Source organism: Amia ocellicauda, chromosome 7, assembly GCF_036373705.1.
Source record: "Amia ocellicauda isolate fAmiCal2 chromosome 7, fAmiCal2.hap1, whole genome shotgun sequence".
Taxonomy (NCBI): domain Eukaryota; kingdom Metazoa; phylum Chordata; class Actinopteri; order Amiiformes; family Amiidae; genus Amia; species Amia ocellicauda.
In genome coordinates this window covers 18442116-18459222 of record NC_089856.1, presented here as the reverse complement: position 1 = coordinate 18459222, position 17107 = coordinate 18442116, and the positions used below count along the sequence as shown (strand labels likewise).

Genomic DNA, 17107 nt, shown 5'->3' with positions numbered 1-17107 from the left:
CCCATGTGTAGGCTATAACTGAATTATCCTAATTGTTGTCACATATTTCGATAGACTATTTTACGTGTCCTTACATCTCAATCATATTACAAATAAAAGAAGAATCTGTGAGACAAAATAGAGAACACTGTTCTTACGAATTTACTCTGTCGGCAATGCGCTGCCAAGAAGCCTCCCTGGCTTTGTTGGCCGCCACATTTAGCCGTTAACCTTTCTTTAAACTCTTCATATCCTGACATTATCAGCTGCATTATTCCGGTGACAGTCCGGCACACAGACACTGCGCCCACACTGAGCATGCACACCCACTTCACGTGAACTCGCACAAACTCCAGTTAACACAGAGTCAACTAACCGACATAGTAACCACCGTCGTAGTACCGGTTAACACCAGTTTAGGCAATCAGAGTTTGTCAACCCTGACTTTCCTTGATAACCCCGATTAGGTTAAACTCGCTTCGTAGTACACCCCTCAGGTGGGGGTGGGTTAAACGAGGGCAGGGGACCAACAGGGCACTTTATGTCTGAGGGAAAAGGGAAGGAGCTCAAGCCCCGAGCTGTATGTGGTACAGGCTTGTTGTCTGTGCTGTGTTCACTCTGGGCTTCTAACTTGTAATCCTTTTCCCTCCCAAATCCACTCCCACTCAGACTATCTTCCAGAAGCCTTTGCAACTGTGGTCCCAAAGCAGCGGCAGAGCACCCTGCCCCTGGGGGCTCATGGGACAGAGAGCAGGCAGGACAAGCAAGAGAGAGAGAGAGAGAGAGAGAGGAGGAGAGATAGGGAAAGATGGATACAGAGGGGGAGAGAGACAGTCCCAGAAAGGGAGAGAGTGTGAGAGATGGAGACAAAGAGAGAAAGAGATAAAGATGGAGATTTTGAAAGAGAGTGAGAGAGATGTATAGACATAAAAAAACAGCCCAGTGTACACATACTCACTCACTCACAGAGTCATTATTACAAAGCAATGTTGTGGTTTATTAAATACTGCAGTTCATACAGAATCAGTTCATAACCTGTACACTGTATACACAGGAAGGGAGAGGGGGAGAGAGAGGGAGAGAGAGGGAGAGAAGCATGGGGAATAGAGATGGAGAGAGAGTGACTATGGATCATTATAATTACAATCACATTCCTTTCAATCGCACCTAGGTTACTGGACTACAAATACTATAAATGCTAGGCCATCTTACTTGTAGTCCTTTCCCCCTCCCAAATGCATTCCCTGCCACTCTGACTACCTTTCCCAGGAGTCTGTACAGCTGCAGTCGAATAGCAGCAGCAGCAGCATGCATGGCCCAGGGTCTCATGGGAGCTGTACTTCAAGTCATGGCTGTACAAACTCCAGTTTCCTGGGTTAGGAAAGGGAGCTTACACAGACAGTTAAAAATAATTGTCTATTCTATTCTGTATATATTTATATAAAAAGAACAATTTCTATATACATATGTTAATGCATTTGTACATAATAGCATAGGTATTCACACAGGGCATTCAGTTACTTGGGTCATCCACAAGAGGGAGACAGAGGCAGAGACAGTGACACATGAGGAACAGATGAAGAGAAGGAGAAAGGAGAGAGTAAAACTCAGACACAGAAACACAAATACAGAGTGAAACTGAGAGTAAGCATGTAAAAGAGGGGAAGAGAGATGCAGACAGACAGAAAGAGACGAGGCTCACAAAGGCTCAAAGACAGTCTCCCCCAGGCAGCAGTGGCTCTTGTGCTGGTAGGAGCAGAGACAGACACCTCTTCCCCTCTCCCTACCCCAGGCAGTGCTGGCTCCTCAGCTGGTATAAGTAGGGACACCCCCACCCCCCTCTCTCTACCCCGGGCATCGGTGGCTCTTGAGCTGATAGGAGTACGTGAAGTGCTGACGGCACCGGGAGCAGCAGTAGGGCCGGTGACCAGTGTGGATGCGCTGGTGCGTGCGCAGCGCCCCCAGCTGGTTGAACTGCTTGCCACACACAGCGCAGGGATAGGGCGTCTCACCGGTGTGTGTGCGCCAGTGCTTCTTCAACGTGCCTGAGCGGCCAAAGCTCTTCCCACATTGGCTGCAGCTGTAGGGCCGCTCGCCAGTGTGGGTGCGCCGGTGCGTCTTCAGGTCCCCCAGCTGGGCAAAGGGCTTGCCGCACTGGTCACAGTGGTAGGGCACCTGACCTGAGTGGATCTTCAGGTGTGTCTTCAAGTAGCGGGACGTCTTGAAGGACTTGCCACAGGCCGGGCATGAGAAGGAGGAGGGGGAGAGAGCTACACTGGGTAGGGGCGACTCCATGTGGGAGGGCTTAGGGGATTCGTGGAGTCGCTGGTGACGGCGCAGCAACGCCAGGCGCCCGAAGCTCTGCCCACACTCAGCACAGAGGTAGAGGGTGTCGCCATTGTCCTCTGCCTCCTCCTCCTCCTCCTCCTCCTCCTCCTCCTCCTCTTCAGTCTCTCTCGTGTTCCCATCCCCTCCCTTCTCGCCCTCGCCCTCAACCTCGCCGCCCTCCTCCTCCTCCTCCTCCTCCTCCTCCTCTCTCCCTTCACCTCCTCCTCCCACGATCACCCTCTCCATTCCCTCCTCCTCCTTAATCTCATCTACATTGTCTTGCTGGAATTCCACTTCCTCCTTCCCGTCTTCCACTACCTGTTTCCCCTCATGGTTGTTGCTGCTTCCTCCTCCACTCAGGTCCACATCATGGGCATTGCTTTGGTGCAGTATGGGCAGGGGGGGGGCACTGTTGTTATTATTGTTTTGGTTGTTGTCGTGGTGATTGTTGAACAAGGGGACACAGCTACACAATGTTTTTCGATCTCTCTCCTTCTCCTTCCCCTTCCCCCTCCCCCTCCTTCGGCCTCTCCCTCGCTCCCAGCCACGGCCCCTCCGCCGTCGCTCCCTCTCCCCCTCCTCTTCATCCTCCCCTTCTTCCTCCCCTCCTCTCTCTTCCTCCTGTCCATTCACCAGGCGCAGTCCCCCACAGTGAGCACAGGAGGGAGAGAGGGAAGAGAGGGAGAGAGAAAAGGAGGGATCTGTTGTTTTAAGGGGGTCAGAGAGGAGAGAGGGAGGGGGGCGTGGCAGTTTAAGCATCACATCTCCTCCTCCTCCCCCCTCCCCTTCTCCATCCTTCTCTCCCTCCCCCTTCAAGCTGGTACTGTGACTCTGAGCAGTGGCTAAAGAGGGAGGGGGAGGGACCGAGGGATGGGAACTAGCTGCCATTGGTCGACTACTGCTGCGGGGGGAGGGCTTGGCTCTGAGGTGGGAGGGCGGGGCCCAGGAAGCAGGTGAGGACAGTAGAGGAGTGGAAGTGGGAGGGGCAGAGCCTGAGAAGGGGAGGTGGCAGGAAGGCTTGAGTTTTGGGGGCAGTCGCGATTGGCCAGTGGAAGGGTGAGTGGCAGGTGGTGTTGCCAATGGGAAGGAAGAGGAGGAGGAGAGGGGTAGTGAGGGGGACGGGGAAGACGAGGAGGAGGCCACAGGTTTCTGAAAGGTAACTGCTCGGCTACGCAGCATATCCAGGTACTGCTTCCTGTGCGAGCGCTTGATGTGTTTCTCCAGGTAGTGCAGCGCTGTGAAGCAGATCTCACAGTATGGACATGGGTACGAGACTGGCACCTCCCTCTGCACTGAGAGACAGAGAGAGAGAGTTTAGTACAGTACTGGCACCTCCCTCTGCAATGAGAGACAGAGGGGGGGGTTAATGTAATGTAATGTAATGTAGGGTAGTGACTGACTGACTGACTGACAGTGTCGACACAGACTATTACTCACTGTTCCTGGAGGGGGTGACTGGCTGTTCCATCATCTCTTCTTTCACAATGACAGCCTGAGTCTCTGAATCCACACCTAAAAGAAAAATAGAGAGACAAAGTCTACTACAGACACAAACAGTACAGTAGTGTTGGCCGGAGCCCGGAGCTGGAGTGGTGCTGGAGCGGTGCTGGAGCGGTGCTGGAGCCAAAGGGGAGCTGGACAGTTTTTGTTAGTTATGGCTGTAAAATACCAGCCAGGAGGCAACCATATTTGCCACAGACATCTTTATTGTACTATTTTCTGTTTTCATGTTTGAATGCTTAAACAGATGTTTATGTTATAAATATTTCAGTTTTGTTAAACAGCTTTTTACAAAAAAGTAAAAAAATAAATAAACAAACACTGAAGCTTTAAGAACAAATTTGTGACTCCAAAGCTGGAGCTGGGTAAAAGTAGCTGGAGCTGGAGCAGTGTGGAGCTGCACTGGAGTCGCTCTGGAGCTGAGCCGGCCTGGAGCTGGAACAGGGAGTCTCCATCAGCTCCGGAGCAAGTACAGTACAGCACAGTACAGATACACACAGTAAAATAGACACACACAGTACAGTGCACTACAGACCTAACTCCCCCTCCAGTTCCTCTCGACGAATCAACTGACTCCCATCATCTGAAATCACCCAGCGAGTGACTGACGTCCTTGACCCCCCCGACCCTCCTGCACACATCCCTGACATCCTGAGAGAGAGGTAAAAGAGGGTTAAACACACGGACTGACTGACTGGATACTACAGTACATTGACACCGACTGACTGGACACTACCAAACATTAACACTAAGTGACTTATTGAAACACTACAGTATATTAACACTGACTTGACAACAGAGTACAGAGACACTGACTGGACATAATAGTATATTAAAACTGACTGCAAACTACAGTACATTAGCAATGACTGACTGGACACTACCATACATTATCACTAAATGAGTGTCTGGACAGTACAGTAGTTACACTGATTAACTGTACACTTCAGTACATATTTTAATCGGTTTAAAATACCAATATATAAAAATATTTATAAAATGTATTGAGAGAGAGAGAGAGAGACAGGTGAGTAGGGGTTTAAACACGTCCAGTAGACACGGCCAAAGCGCAATATACTACTAGAGAGCAACAATTGCAGGGACTGAGAAACAGTTAGTGACTTAGTGAATACATAAATTTTTCAAATAAATGAACAGGGATTAGGGATTTTAATCTTATAATTAAAATAAACAATAATTCTTAACTGAACCGTACCTCTATATACGGCAAGGTGACGGTGCAGACAGGTCTCCCTGCCTCCGTGTTTCGTCTCTCCCCCTGTGTTTATTGTCTATCCAATGCTGCACCACGTCGGCCTACGGATACCTCCCGGTGCACAGCTCGAGCTGTGTGTAGCTGGTGTCGCAGTTATTTGAAACAGCAATAATATATATATATATATATTCCCTGGTTATTTCTCTATTTATTTTTCTGTTTCTTTCTCCCTATCTATCTCAGTGACCCTGTCGCGGAGGACCCCTCTCTTCCCTCTCCCACCCATTCCTGATTGGTCAGCCCGGACATTCTCCGACTGACTGACAGCTCCCTTAGGCAATTGAAAACTGAACTGCTTCTGAGTAACAGGGTAGTTGAGCAATCAGCGCGTCAGGTGGCCCAACCGCTCACCGGCCTCTGTCCCTAACTTCCGGGCATGGAGGGCCGACTTCCGCCAACACAATATATAAACAAAAACGTTCTGTGCATGTGCCATTGGGAGTTACATGTGTGGCTGTATTTAATTACAATAATTGCACTACAAATATGAATATTAATACAACTATTACTATAGTATTCTGTTATACCTTAACTATTTACCGTGTTATTTTTAAAACGAATTTGTGTGTGCCACCGTCCTAAACCAAATTAACTTCTACGAATAATAATAATGTAAATACTAATAATAAACACACCGTAGTCAGAGGTTAAAAGTCACTGGAAATCGTTTATTACAGGATATTTATCATTCTGAATTCAGTAGAACTATAAACATCAATATGCATGAGAAGAAAAACTTAGTGAGCACAATATCTCTGTACTGTGTGTCTGTACTGTGACTGTTCTCACTGTCCTTCTGTCACATTGTTTATATACACGGTCTATCCTCCCTATCCATCAGTACGTCCGTTTGTCTCTAGTACACACAATTTCACACACATTCTCGCTCTCATATATATAATTACACACACACACACACACACACACATAATCAGGAGTTCCCCAAAAACGATTCCCATTGAAGACAAATAAGCAAAGCATCTCATTAATTATTAATTTACAGTGATAGTTAGGGCCACTGCTAACATAAATACTAAGTCATCCAAATTAACAGAAATTAAAGTAACAGGGTAATTTTGGCTGTAGTGTGACAGTTGATATACTAAATACTAAATAATACTGTATGTGTGTATTAATGTTCACGGAGATGTACAGTCTGTAAGGGAACATCTTCACCCCCCCCGCCTCCACTATCCAGTCTCACATTGGGAGAGTTTACATGCGGTGTTATTAAATCATGAATAAATTATGCAAATGAACGTTTGACCCCAAAACTCAGGAAAATCAGGTCTGTGGACAAAAAAATATATATGAAAAGACAAGAAAAACACTACCATTTCCACATGTAAACCCGTATTTCACATGCTACTGAAATAATCATATATCCTTAAATGACCCAATTTCTATTCACATGATTCACATCTTCTATTAACAGTATGCTCTCTATATTGTTGTGGGTCTGTTGTGCACACATGCACCCTTTCTGGGATTTTCCTGCAAAAACAGCAAGAGTGCTGTCCATATAGCTAATTTGCATATTAACTTAGTCCTTTCCCCTTAATTTGCATGACGTCAGGTTAACAGCTACTCATCCCAAATGCAATACACTGCACATACTGTACACACTATACACACACAGTGCCCTTTGAACACTGTATTGTAACACTCACAGATTGGCTGAAATTTCACAGAACCGACAGTGAACATACTGCACTGCCCCTTGCCCCGATACCGCTCCCCTTGTTCACTAGAGCATTAAATTGGCTAATAATTTTGGACTCAAGTGAATTTCATTGGCAGTTCACTCATTATTTATCACCACCCTCAAGGAGAAGAATTGTAGACACTATTAACAAGAGTGTTCTGTCAGTACAAAAAAATAACTGCTGCTCACTGTCACCTTCATAATAATAATTTAAACAATAATAATAGTAAGACAGAGAGTGAGGGAAACAGTGCCCCATCACTCAGCATAGGCACTAAGAAGCACTGTAGGTCACAGTAGTGATAAATAAAGAATTACTATTATTATTATTATTCATAGTACTGGTTGTGTTTAATTATCTCCATTCCTATTGCTTTCTCCCACTATACACTTTGTCTCCTCTATCCCTCTCTCCCTCCCTAACTCCTCTCTTATTCTGCTCCATCTGTTTATCTCATACACCTGTTGAATTTTCCTCCTCCTCCTCTTCCTGTGGGAGGAGCCTGTACTGCTCCTCCCCCCTCCCCTCCCCACTCCCCACAAATGGCAGGAAGCCATTATCAGAAACCATGCTCCTCCCTCCCGCACCCTCCTCCTCTTCCTCCTCCTCCTCCAATGGCAACAAGCTGGGGTCAGGGCCAGAGAGGTCGCTGGGTTCGGTGCTGCACTTCCTGTAGGCCTCGGGGTCATGGGGTTGCCGGAAGGTCATGGGGTCACCATCCCCGACCCCTCCATTGCTGACCTCCTGACCTCTATCCCACCTCTCAATCAGCAGCTGTCTGAAGAAGCCAATGGGAATGGGCAGAGAGGCCAGAATGATCAGGCTGACCAATATGGCGAGAGCCCAGTCTGGGTACTGCAGCTCCACCTCCTTGACCTGAGAGAAAGAGAAAGCATTGTGATTTATTTGTATGTATTTATTTTCCATACACATACATAATATTCTATTGCCATGCTGTGGCATCTCCAGAACACGCCACTGAACAAGAGCGTCTGCTAATAAATAAATAATAATCATAATAATTGTGAATGGGGTGGCCGAGGGGGGGGCACAGACCCAATTTAGGTGGGGCATATTTAATCGATGCAAGGTAGATTTTTTCAATATAATTATGATGGTTCAACACATTAAATTAGTCAGCTTAGGTTTGGTACATTTCCCTCTTCAAATAAATAATAAATCAATAACAAAAGTCTTAATACAGTGTTTGCACTGAAGGTTAAGATTTTATATTTTAGTAAATTTGTGCTATCCCTGATTTGTACCCTACCAACTCAGTCAGTAAAGATGAATCAATATGCAGCTGTCACTCTCCACCCACCCATTATAGTTTTATAGAAGATTTAATGGATTAAGTTATTCAGGCAGGTCTATTCCCAAATGAAATAATGTCCAGATATTGTAATAACAATTTTATCATTGGTCAGTATAGCCTACATCTCTTTGCAAGTCAGGTTAGGGCAGCTAGCTTTCGAGTCACCCTAAGAATACTGGCACTATCAAATTATTAATTTATGGATAAATAATGGATAAACTAAACAAATTAAGAATAACAATTCAAATATAAATACATATATAAAATAACTCCAGCAGCACTATGCAAAAAAACTAAAAGACTGTTTAGTCCTTTTGGCATTTTGGTGTTAGTCCTGTTTAGGACACTTTGATGCGAGCAGCCTCAATGACTAAAAACTGTCTTGCTCTGTGCTCAGACACTGCGTGAAAGTCTAATATTGACATCTGTGCCCATATTCATGAAGAGTCTGAAAGGGAGAAATTGGTCTCAAGTGCCTGAAATATCTGAGAGTGATATCGAGTTGGTCCTACTTTTACTTTTAGGAGTAATTCAGAAGAAAGTCATTCATAAATATTCTTTAGAATTTAAAGTACTCCTAACTGGACCAATATTAAGGAGACCTCACGAGGCAGCAATGAAAAAGGAAAGGTGTTACAGGAGTATAATGAGTTATTGCAGTGACAAATTGGACAGAGATTTAATATGGTTTGTTACTGATCTAGTCAGAAATGCATCATTATCAGCAAAGATAAAGGTGGTGACAATGTTTGTGGTGTCTGGCCACAGGGAAAATGCAACAATGTAGCAGTGATGATCTGGGACCATCATAGCCTTCAATAAGCACAATTTTCCATCAAACCAAAATGGCACTGACAGCACCAGAGATTGTCCGACAGTTTATTGATTTTCCCACCACTGTGCGGCAAATACCCCCAAAACAAGCCACATTCATAATCAGTAGGCTATATTCATCAAGGGTTTTACATTACACCGATTCTATACCCAACTATTTTTCTAAAAGTCAAAATTAGCCACAAAATGAATGAAAATGTATCCACTCATACAAAGCATATTCATAATAAACTGTGTGCACGGTGACGAATACATGTTAACTTTAATTTGTATATTATATTCAATACAGAAAGAATGTTGCTGAATTAGCAAAACCCTTCAAGTAAAACCCAGAGACACACCAGTATTTCCACCTGCGGACAATTTCTTATGTACAACTGAAGAATAAACCGTGTTAAAATGTAAGATGTTTTATGTATATTTATTTATTGTGATTATGAATGAGAAATTAATCATTTTAATTCCATGTAGCACCTCAATTAACATCCTTGTAATAAGTGGGAAACGCTTATCATTTTGTGTCAAATTATAAACACATAAAAGGCTAGCTTAGCATATTCTAATAGTTTTAATTTAGCTTCTGCTTGTCTACATGTGATTTTAAGTTTTCTTTTTGCAAAATGAAGATAATACATCACACTGAGCCGTTTTCTCACCTAAACAGTCATGAAAATTAGCTAAAAGTTTTTCCTATGATTGGATCCTACTCCCAGGGAGGAGTAATTGTACCCCCAACCTAACTGTCAGCGTGTTTCCTAATAGTAATTCTGAGACGCTTTATGAATATGGGCACAGAGATCAGCTCTTCCACAAGTGTCGCTGGTCCCACCTTTTTGGTTCGAGCAACTTGACTAACGACCAATCAGACCTCAGAATTTCTGTGGGGGCCCGCTGGGGTTGCCAAACAGATTTCAGGGGGACCGTGGCCACCCCAGGCCACCCCCTAGACATGCCCCTGTTGCCATTTCCATGCAAATAAAGCTCCTTAAATTGAAAATTGAAAATTGAAAGAGAAAGGGAGGTTACAGTGTGAGGAAAAAATCTATAACCCTAATGACACCGCTATAATTACAGCCAATGGTGGTGCATGCTGGGAGATGCAGTTTCCACTCCACAAAGAAAACTACACTTTACAAAAATGAGCAAACTCCCATGTTTCTCCACAGTTTGGCAGCAACTGACCTGCTCCCTGTCCCAGGCTTTGTAAGTGGGGTGTTTGAAGCACATCCTGAGGAGGCTGGCCAACAGAAGGCCCACCATGGCCAAAGGACACACAAACTTCCACAGGTACTTGTACACCAGGGGGGGGCGCCATTTCATCATGCGCTCAATATCATCCATGAACCTGCAGAGAGAGAGAGAGAGAGAGAGAGAGAGAGAGAGGGAGGGAGGAGTCAGAGGGAGAAAGAAGGGGAGAGAGAGCGAGGGTGTGAGATGGAAGGGGATGCAGAGAGGGAGAATTTAATACAGAGAGAGATTGATTGGAAACTATATTAGATGTGCACTACACAGACAGTGCAGGACAGAGGGAGAGATACAGATACACATTACAGGACACACAGTACAGTACAGACAGTCACACACACATACATACAGTACAGACATACACAGTACAGTGCAGGTAGACACACATAGTAAAGTACAATCACACTGTACAGTACAGAAAGATACACAATACAAACACACAGTCAATTACAGTCCAGTACAGCCATATTTGCCCAACCCAGTCCAGTGCACTGTCCAGCCACTAACCGGTCAGTCCCGTACAGCCAGGACACGCTAACCGCCTCAAAGATGACCACAATGATGAGGGGCAGGGTGGCAGAGTAGTCATCGAACATCGAGACGTAGTAGTTCCCACTGTTCTGGACAAACAGCAGACCAAACAGGAAGCCCAGAACACAGCTGCACACTGACACAAAGAAGGGGGGTTATATAGTATACACACATAAACACACATAGTATAAACACACTGAAACACTAACTAACTGACTAACTGACACATTAACTGACTGAAACACTGAACGACCAGTCCAGTCTCCCTACACTCAAGCTGTGTGAGTGTCCAGTACTGGTCAGTATGGTCCAGACCAGTCCAAATACAGTCCAGTAGTTAATAAAGCATTTTATTACAGTCCACTCCAGTCTCAACAGCTTCCAGTCCAGTCCACTCCAGCATGTGTCTAAAAAATGAGCCAAGCCCAGGTATCCGTCAGTAGGGTGAGGCGTTTCGGCAGTCATGCAAGTGTCCAGTACCTATCAGTACAGTCCAGTATACAGTGAGGGAAAAAAGTATTTGATCCCCTGCTGATTTTGTACGTTTGCCCACTGACAAAGAAATGATCAGTCTATAATTTTAATGGTAGGTGTATTTTAACAGTGAGAGACAGAATAACAACAAAAAAATCCAGAAAAACGCATTTCAAAAAAGTTATAAATTGATTTGCATGTTAATGAGTGAAATAAGTATTTGATCCCCTATCAATCAGCAAGATTTCTGGCTCCCAGGTGTCTTTTATACAGGTAACGAGCTGAGATTAGGAGCACTCTCTTAAAGGGAGTGCTCCTAATCTCAGCTCGTTACCTGTATAAAAGACACCTGTCCACAGAAGCAATCAATCAATCAGATTCCAAACTCTCCACCATGGCCAAGACCAAAGAGCTGTCCAAGGATGTCAGGGACAAGATTGTAGACCTACACAAGGCTGGAATGGGCTACAAGACCATCGCCAAGCAGCTTGGTGAGAAGGTGACAACAGTTGGTGACGTTTGGCAACTCGAACCTTCAGCTCCCTCCACAGATTTTCTATGGGATTAAGGTCTGGAGACTGGCTAGGCCACTCCAGGACCTTAATGTGCTTCTTCTTCTTCTTCTAATGAGCCACTCCTTTGTTGCCTTGGCTGTGTGTTTTGGGTCATTGTCATGCTGGAATAATCGCACCAACTGTTGTCACCTTCTCACCAAGCTGCTTGGCGATGGTCTTGTAGCCCATTCCAGCCTTGTGTAGGTCTACAATCTTGTCCCTGACATCCTTGGACAGCTCTTTGGTCTTGGCCATGGTGGAGAGTTTGGAATCTGATTGATTGATTGCTTCTGTGGACAGGTGTCTTTTATACAGGTAACGAGCTGAGATTAGGAGCACTCCCTTTAAGAGAGTGCCCCTAATCTCAGCTCGTTACCGGTATAAAAGACACCTGGGAGCCAGAAATCTTGCCAATTGATAAATACTTATTTCCCTCATTAACATGCAAATCAATTTATAACTTTATAACGGTCCAGTGTATAACAGTCCAGCTCAAGCACAGTCCAGACTGGTAGTTTAGAATGCAGTCCTATATAGTCTGTTGAGAATTCAGCCCAGTACCGGTCAGCAGGGTACGGCGGCGGTCCAGCGTGCGGAAGCAGTCGGTCAGCGGGGTGAGGATGCCCTGCATGGTCCCGAACATGGTGCTCAGGCCCAGGTTCAGCAGCATGAGAAAGAACAGCACTGACCAGAAGGGCGAGGCTGGGAACATCACCATGGCTTCCGTGAAGGCAATGAAGGCCAGCCCTGTGCCTTCCACCCCCTGAGAGAGGGAGGGAGAGAGAGGGAAATGGAGAGAGACATGGGAGAGAGAGACGGGGGAGGGGAGGGGGAGTGGAGACGGGGACAGAGAGAGAGAGAGTTTAAGAGTCACAGTTTTCACTCCAGTTTCTGATACATTTCTGCTTCTTCAGTCCATTGATATGAATGTTAATGTGATGTTATAGTTAATTTTTATAAAAATATGTAAATATGTTTCTTATATACATTTTTTAAAATATTTTCTTTAAGTTTTCTATTCGTTTAGGTATTATAATATGCTAATCCTCCTGTATCATTATCAGTCACTCCACTGTTTCCTGTCTATGGCTGCTGTGATAATTCTATGTGATTGTCTTATGGTTTCCTTGCTCTATATATACACATACATATACAGTACTGTGCAAAAGTTTTAGGCAGGTGTGAAAAAATGCTGTAAAGTAAGAATGCTTTCAAAAATAGATATGTTAATAGATTATACACTGATCAGCCATAACATTATGACCACCTGCCTAATATTGTGTAGGTCCCCCTTTTTGCCAACAAAACAGCCCTGACCCGTCAAGGCATGGACTCCACTAGACCTCTGAAGGTGTGCTGATTCATCAGACCAAGCCACCTTCTTCCATTGCTCCATGGTCCAGTTCTGATGCTCATGTGCCCATTGTAGGCGATTTCGGCAGTGGACAGGGGTCAGCATGGGCACCCTGACTGGTCTGCAGCTACGCAGCCCCATTCGCAACAAACTGCGATGCACTGTGTGTTCTGACACTTTTCTATCAGAACCAGCATTAACTTTTTCAGCAATTTGAGCTACAGTAGCTCATCTGTTGGATCGGACCACAAAGGCCAGCCTTCGCTCCCCACGTGCATCAATGAGCCTTGGCCGCCCATGACCCTGTCACCAGTTCACTGCTTTTCCTTCCTTGGATCACTTTTGATAGGTACTGACCACTGCAGACCGGGAACACGCCACAAGAGCTGCAGTTTTGGAGATGCTCTTGACCCAGTCGTCTAGCTATCACAGTTTGGCCCTTGTCAAAGTCGCTCAGATCCTTACTCTTGCCCATTTTTCCTGCTTCTAACACATCAACTTTGAGGACAAAATGTTCACTTGCTGCCTAATATATCCCACCCACTGACAGGTGCCATGATAACGAGATTATCAGTGTTATTCACTTCACCTGTCAGTGGTCATAATGTTATGGTTGATCGGTGTATATATCAATTAACTACATGCAAAGTGAGTGAACAGAAGAAAAATCTACATCAAATCACAATTTGGTGTGACCACCCTTTGCCTTCAAAACAGTATAATTTCTTCTAGGTACACTTGCACACAGGTTTTGAAGGAACTCGGCAGGTAGGTTGGCCCAAACATCTTGGAGAACTAAATCAGAGTTCTTCTGTGGATTTAGGCAGCCTCAGTTGCTTCTCTCTCTTCATGTAATCCCAGACAGACTCGATGATGTTGAGATCAGGGCTCATACCATCACTTCCAGGACTCCTTGTTCTACTTTATGCTGAAGATAGTTCTTAATTACTTTCGCTGTATGTGTGGGGACATTGTCATGCTGCAGAATAAATGTGATGCCAATCAGATGCCTCCCTGATGGTACTGCATGAAGGATAAGTATCTGCCTGTACTTCTCAGCATTGAGGAGACCATTAATTCTGACCAAATCCCCAACTCCATTTGCAGAAATGCAGCCCCAAACTTGCAAGGAACCTCCACCATGCTTCAATGTTGCCTGCAGACAATCATTCGTGTACCGCTCTCCAGCCCTTCAATGAACATACTGCCTACAGCCAAATATTTCAAATCTTGACCAGAGACCAGAGCACCTGCTGCCATTTTTCTGCACCCCAGTTCCTGTGTTTTCATGCATTGTTGAGTCGCTTGGCCTTGTTGCCACGTCGGAGGTATGGCTTTTTGGCCGCAAGTCTTCCCTGAAGGCTACTTCTGACCAGACTTCTCCGGATAGTAGATGGGTGTGCCAGGGTCCCACTGTTTACTGCCAATTCTGAGCTGATGGCACTGCTGGACATCTTCTGTTTGCGAAGGGAAGTAAGCATGATGTGTCTTTCATCTGCTGCAGTAAGTTTCCTTGGCCGACCACTGCGTCTACAGTCCTCAACGTTGCCCGTTTTTTTTTGTGCTTCTTCAAAAGAGCTTGGACAGTATATCTGGAAACCCCTGTCTGCCTTGAAATTTCTGCCTGGGAGAGACCTTGCTGATGCAGTATAACTACGTTGTGTCTTGTTGCTGAGCTCAGTCTTGCCATGTTGTATGACGTTTGACAGTAAACTGTCTTCAGCAACTTCACCTTGTTAGCGGAGTTTGGCTGTTCCTCACCCAGTTTTATGCCTCCTACACAGCTGCATTACATTAGCATTACATTAGCACCTGTTTGGTATAACTGTTTAATCATACACCTGACTATATGCCTACAAAATCCCTGACTTTGTGCAAGTGTACCTAGAAGAATCGATGCTGTTTTGAAGGCAAAGGGTGGTGACACCAAATAAGGATTTGATTTAGATTTTTCTTCTGATCACTCACTTTGCATTTAGTTAATTGATAAATATAATCTATTAACATGTCTATTTTTGAAAGCATTCTTACTTTATAGCATTTTTTCACACCTGCCTAAAACTATTGCACAGTACTGTATGTGTAATATATTATATATATATACACACATACTGTAAATATACCACACACACACACTTTTTTTCTCTCCCAATGTTTACCGATATTTCTTATGATGTAAACTGCTTTGGCAACGCTGCTTATGATGGTCATGCCAATAATGCACAGGTGAAATGAGAGAGGGGGGGTTAATAAATTCCTGTACAGGCTCACTCTAACAAACCTGTGCGAGTGTGTTACAGCCCAGGTATCATCAGAACCTGGTCCAACCAATCACCACATGAGCCCTGCTGTTATCCCCACCTTCTCGGAATAATGCAGTGAAACCAAAGCATGCTCAAAACACTATTATTATTATTATCATCATCATAATCCTTATTACAAAACTAATCCAAGAATCTGATATGGAACAAATCAATTAATCAATCTGTCCATCAATTCATCCATCCATCAATACTTCAACCCCCTACCTTCTGCATCTCATCCTCCGTGTTACAGGGGGTGACGGTGCCGTTCAGTGCTGCCCCCAGCTGGTTGAACCAGGCGCTGTACTGCCCCACAGACACAGACTCTGGATCAGACAGGTTGAACTGGGGCAGCCACTGGGTGGGGAGCTGGGAGGAGTGGGAGAGCTGCAGCAGGACCTCCACGTTCCTGAGGTAGTGAGTGGGAGAGAGGGAGAGTGGAGTTACAGACACAGTACAGCCCAGTACACTGCAGTAAACTCCAGTACAGACCAGTCCAGGTTACTACGTTTCAGTTCAGACCAGTACAGAGCCTTATAGATACCCATGCATCCCACTATAGACCCTTTCAGAGGTCAGGACAGTCCAGTACACTCCACTTTATACCCTTATAGAGACCAGTTCAGTCCATTACTGTCCAGTCCAGTCAGACACCTACTGAGAAACACAGTGGGAAGTGATGGAGTGCGCCCGGAAGCCCAGCACAGCAAAGACCACCAGAGTGGCCAGCAGGGAGGTCATCAGGTTGATGGTGGCCACGACCACGGCATCGCGGTGACAGTTGTTGGTGGGGGGGTTGTAGGAGGAGTAGGCAATGATTGAGCCGAAGCCCAGGCCCAGTGCGAAGAACACCTGCGTGGCCGCCTGACGCCACACCTGCACGTCAGCCCAGATGTGCAGCTGGAGAGAGGGAGGAGGGAGGGTTGTGTGTATAGTCACTGACAGACTGACACACTAACACACTGACTGATACACTGACTGATACACTGACTGGCATCAGTACAATGCCCGATCGATAACTGATAGCCAATGAATACCATGCGTACCCGAGGATAGAACATGTATGCGATCCCCTCGAATGCTCCCTCCAGCATCAGCCCCCGAATCAGGAAACACAAGAGAACCACATAGGGGAACAAAGATGAAAAGTACATCACCTGAGAGAGAGGGATAGGGGGGGGGGGGGGGTGAGAGTTGTGAGGGAGAGAGGGATACAGGAGGAGAAAAGAGAGAGAGAGAGAAAGAGGAGGGAGTGGGAGGAGATGGGAGAGAGGGTCAATACAGACACACATAGTTCAGTCCACTAGCGTCCATGTCAATTTCAGCAGTGTTCACCACATCAGTGTACTCCCTACTCTCTACCCCCCAACACAGTCCAACACAGCAGTGTCCAGCACTGACCTGCCCAAACAGGCAGCTGGCCATCACAGGAACTATTGTCTGCCACCCCAGTGCATCCAGCGTTCACCTAACCAGTGTCCACTCTGTCAGCACCCACTACACTCCACCCCCAAGTGCCCACACCAGTCCAATACAGACACACACACCACACTCCAGTAGGGCCCAACCCAGTGTCCAGTCCAGTCCACCCCGGGGCCCAACCCCCCCCACTGTATCCTTCCCCATGTCCACTCGTGCACTCGTCCATGCAGTGTCCATCTCCACAAATGTCCACCCTCACAGTGTCCACCCTGGTGCCAGCCCCCTG

General features: G+C 45.7%; 2 protein-coding genes across 5 annotated transcripts in view; both read right to left on the bottom strand.

The window, feature by feature from the left end:
• Positions 1–1824: 1824 nt before the first annotated feature.
• LOC136753843 (uncharacterized) lies at positions 1825–5371 on the bottom strand. The gene is made up of 4 exons (XM_066710228.1): positions 5024–5371; positions 4343–4458; positions 3745–3819; positions 1825–3599 (listed from the first exon to the last, which is right to left on the bottom strand). Exons 2-4 carry the CDS (start codon positions 4455–4457, stop codon positions 1825–1827), a joined length of 1965 nt encoding a protein of 654 aa, XP_066566325.1. The 5' UTR covers position 4458; positions 5024–5371.
• Positions 5372–5730: 359 nt separating this feature from the next.
• The window catches only part of LOC136753024 (sodium-dependent neutral amino acid transporter B(0)AT2), a 28049-nt gene continuing 16672 nt past the window's right edge, over positions 5731–17107 (bottom strand). For 3 of the 4 annotated variants that reach the window (XM_066708808.1, XM_066708809.1, XM_066708807.1), the window contains exons 6-12: positions 16446–16556; positions 16058–16299; positions 15625–15808; positions 12304–12505; positions 10691–10850; positions 10121–10283; positions 5731–7665 (exon numbers count right to left, since the gene is read on the bottom strand). In XM_066708808.1, coding sequence (XP_066564905.1) covers positions 7243–7665; positions 10121–10283; positions 10691–10850; positions 12304–12505; positions 15625–15808; positions 16058–16299; positions 16446–16556 — 1485 coding nt within the window. In that variant the 3' untranslated portion in view covers positions 5731–7242. The remainder of the gene's footprint in view (positions 7666–10120; positions 10284–10690; positions 10851–12303; positions 12506–15624; positions 15809–16057; positions 16300–16445; positions 16557–17107) is intronic. The other variant, XM_066708810.1, reaches the window with a different exon arrangement.

Bases quoted from the DNA above. Each gene is read 5' to 3' on its own strand.
- LOC136753843 (XM_066710228.1), bottom strand. From the start codon at position 4,457: ATGTCAGGGATGTGTGCAGGAGGGTCGGGGGGGTCAAGGACGTCAGTC. The intron at 3,820-4,342 runs GTCTGTAGTGCA...TTTTTCTTTTAG, and splicing joins GGAACTGGAGGGGGAGTTAG to GTGTGGATTCAGAGACTCAG. The intron at 3,600-3,744 runs GTGAGTAATAGT...TCTGTCTCTCAG, and splicing joins AGTCACCCCCTCCAGGAACA to TGCAGAGGGAGGTGCCAGTC.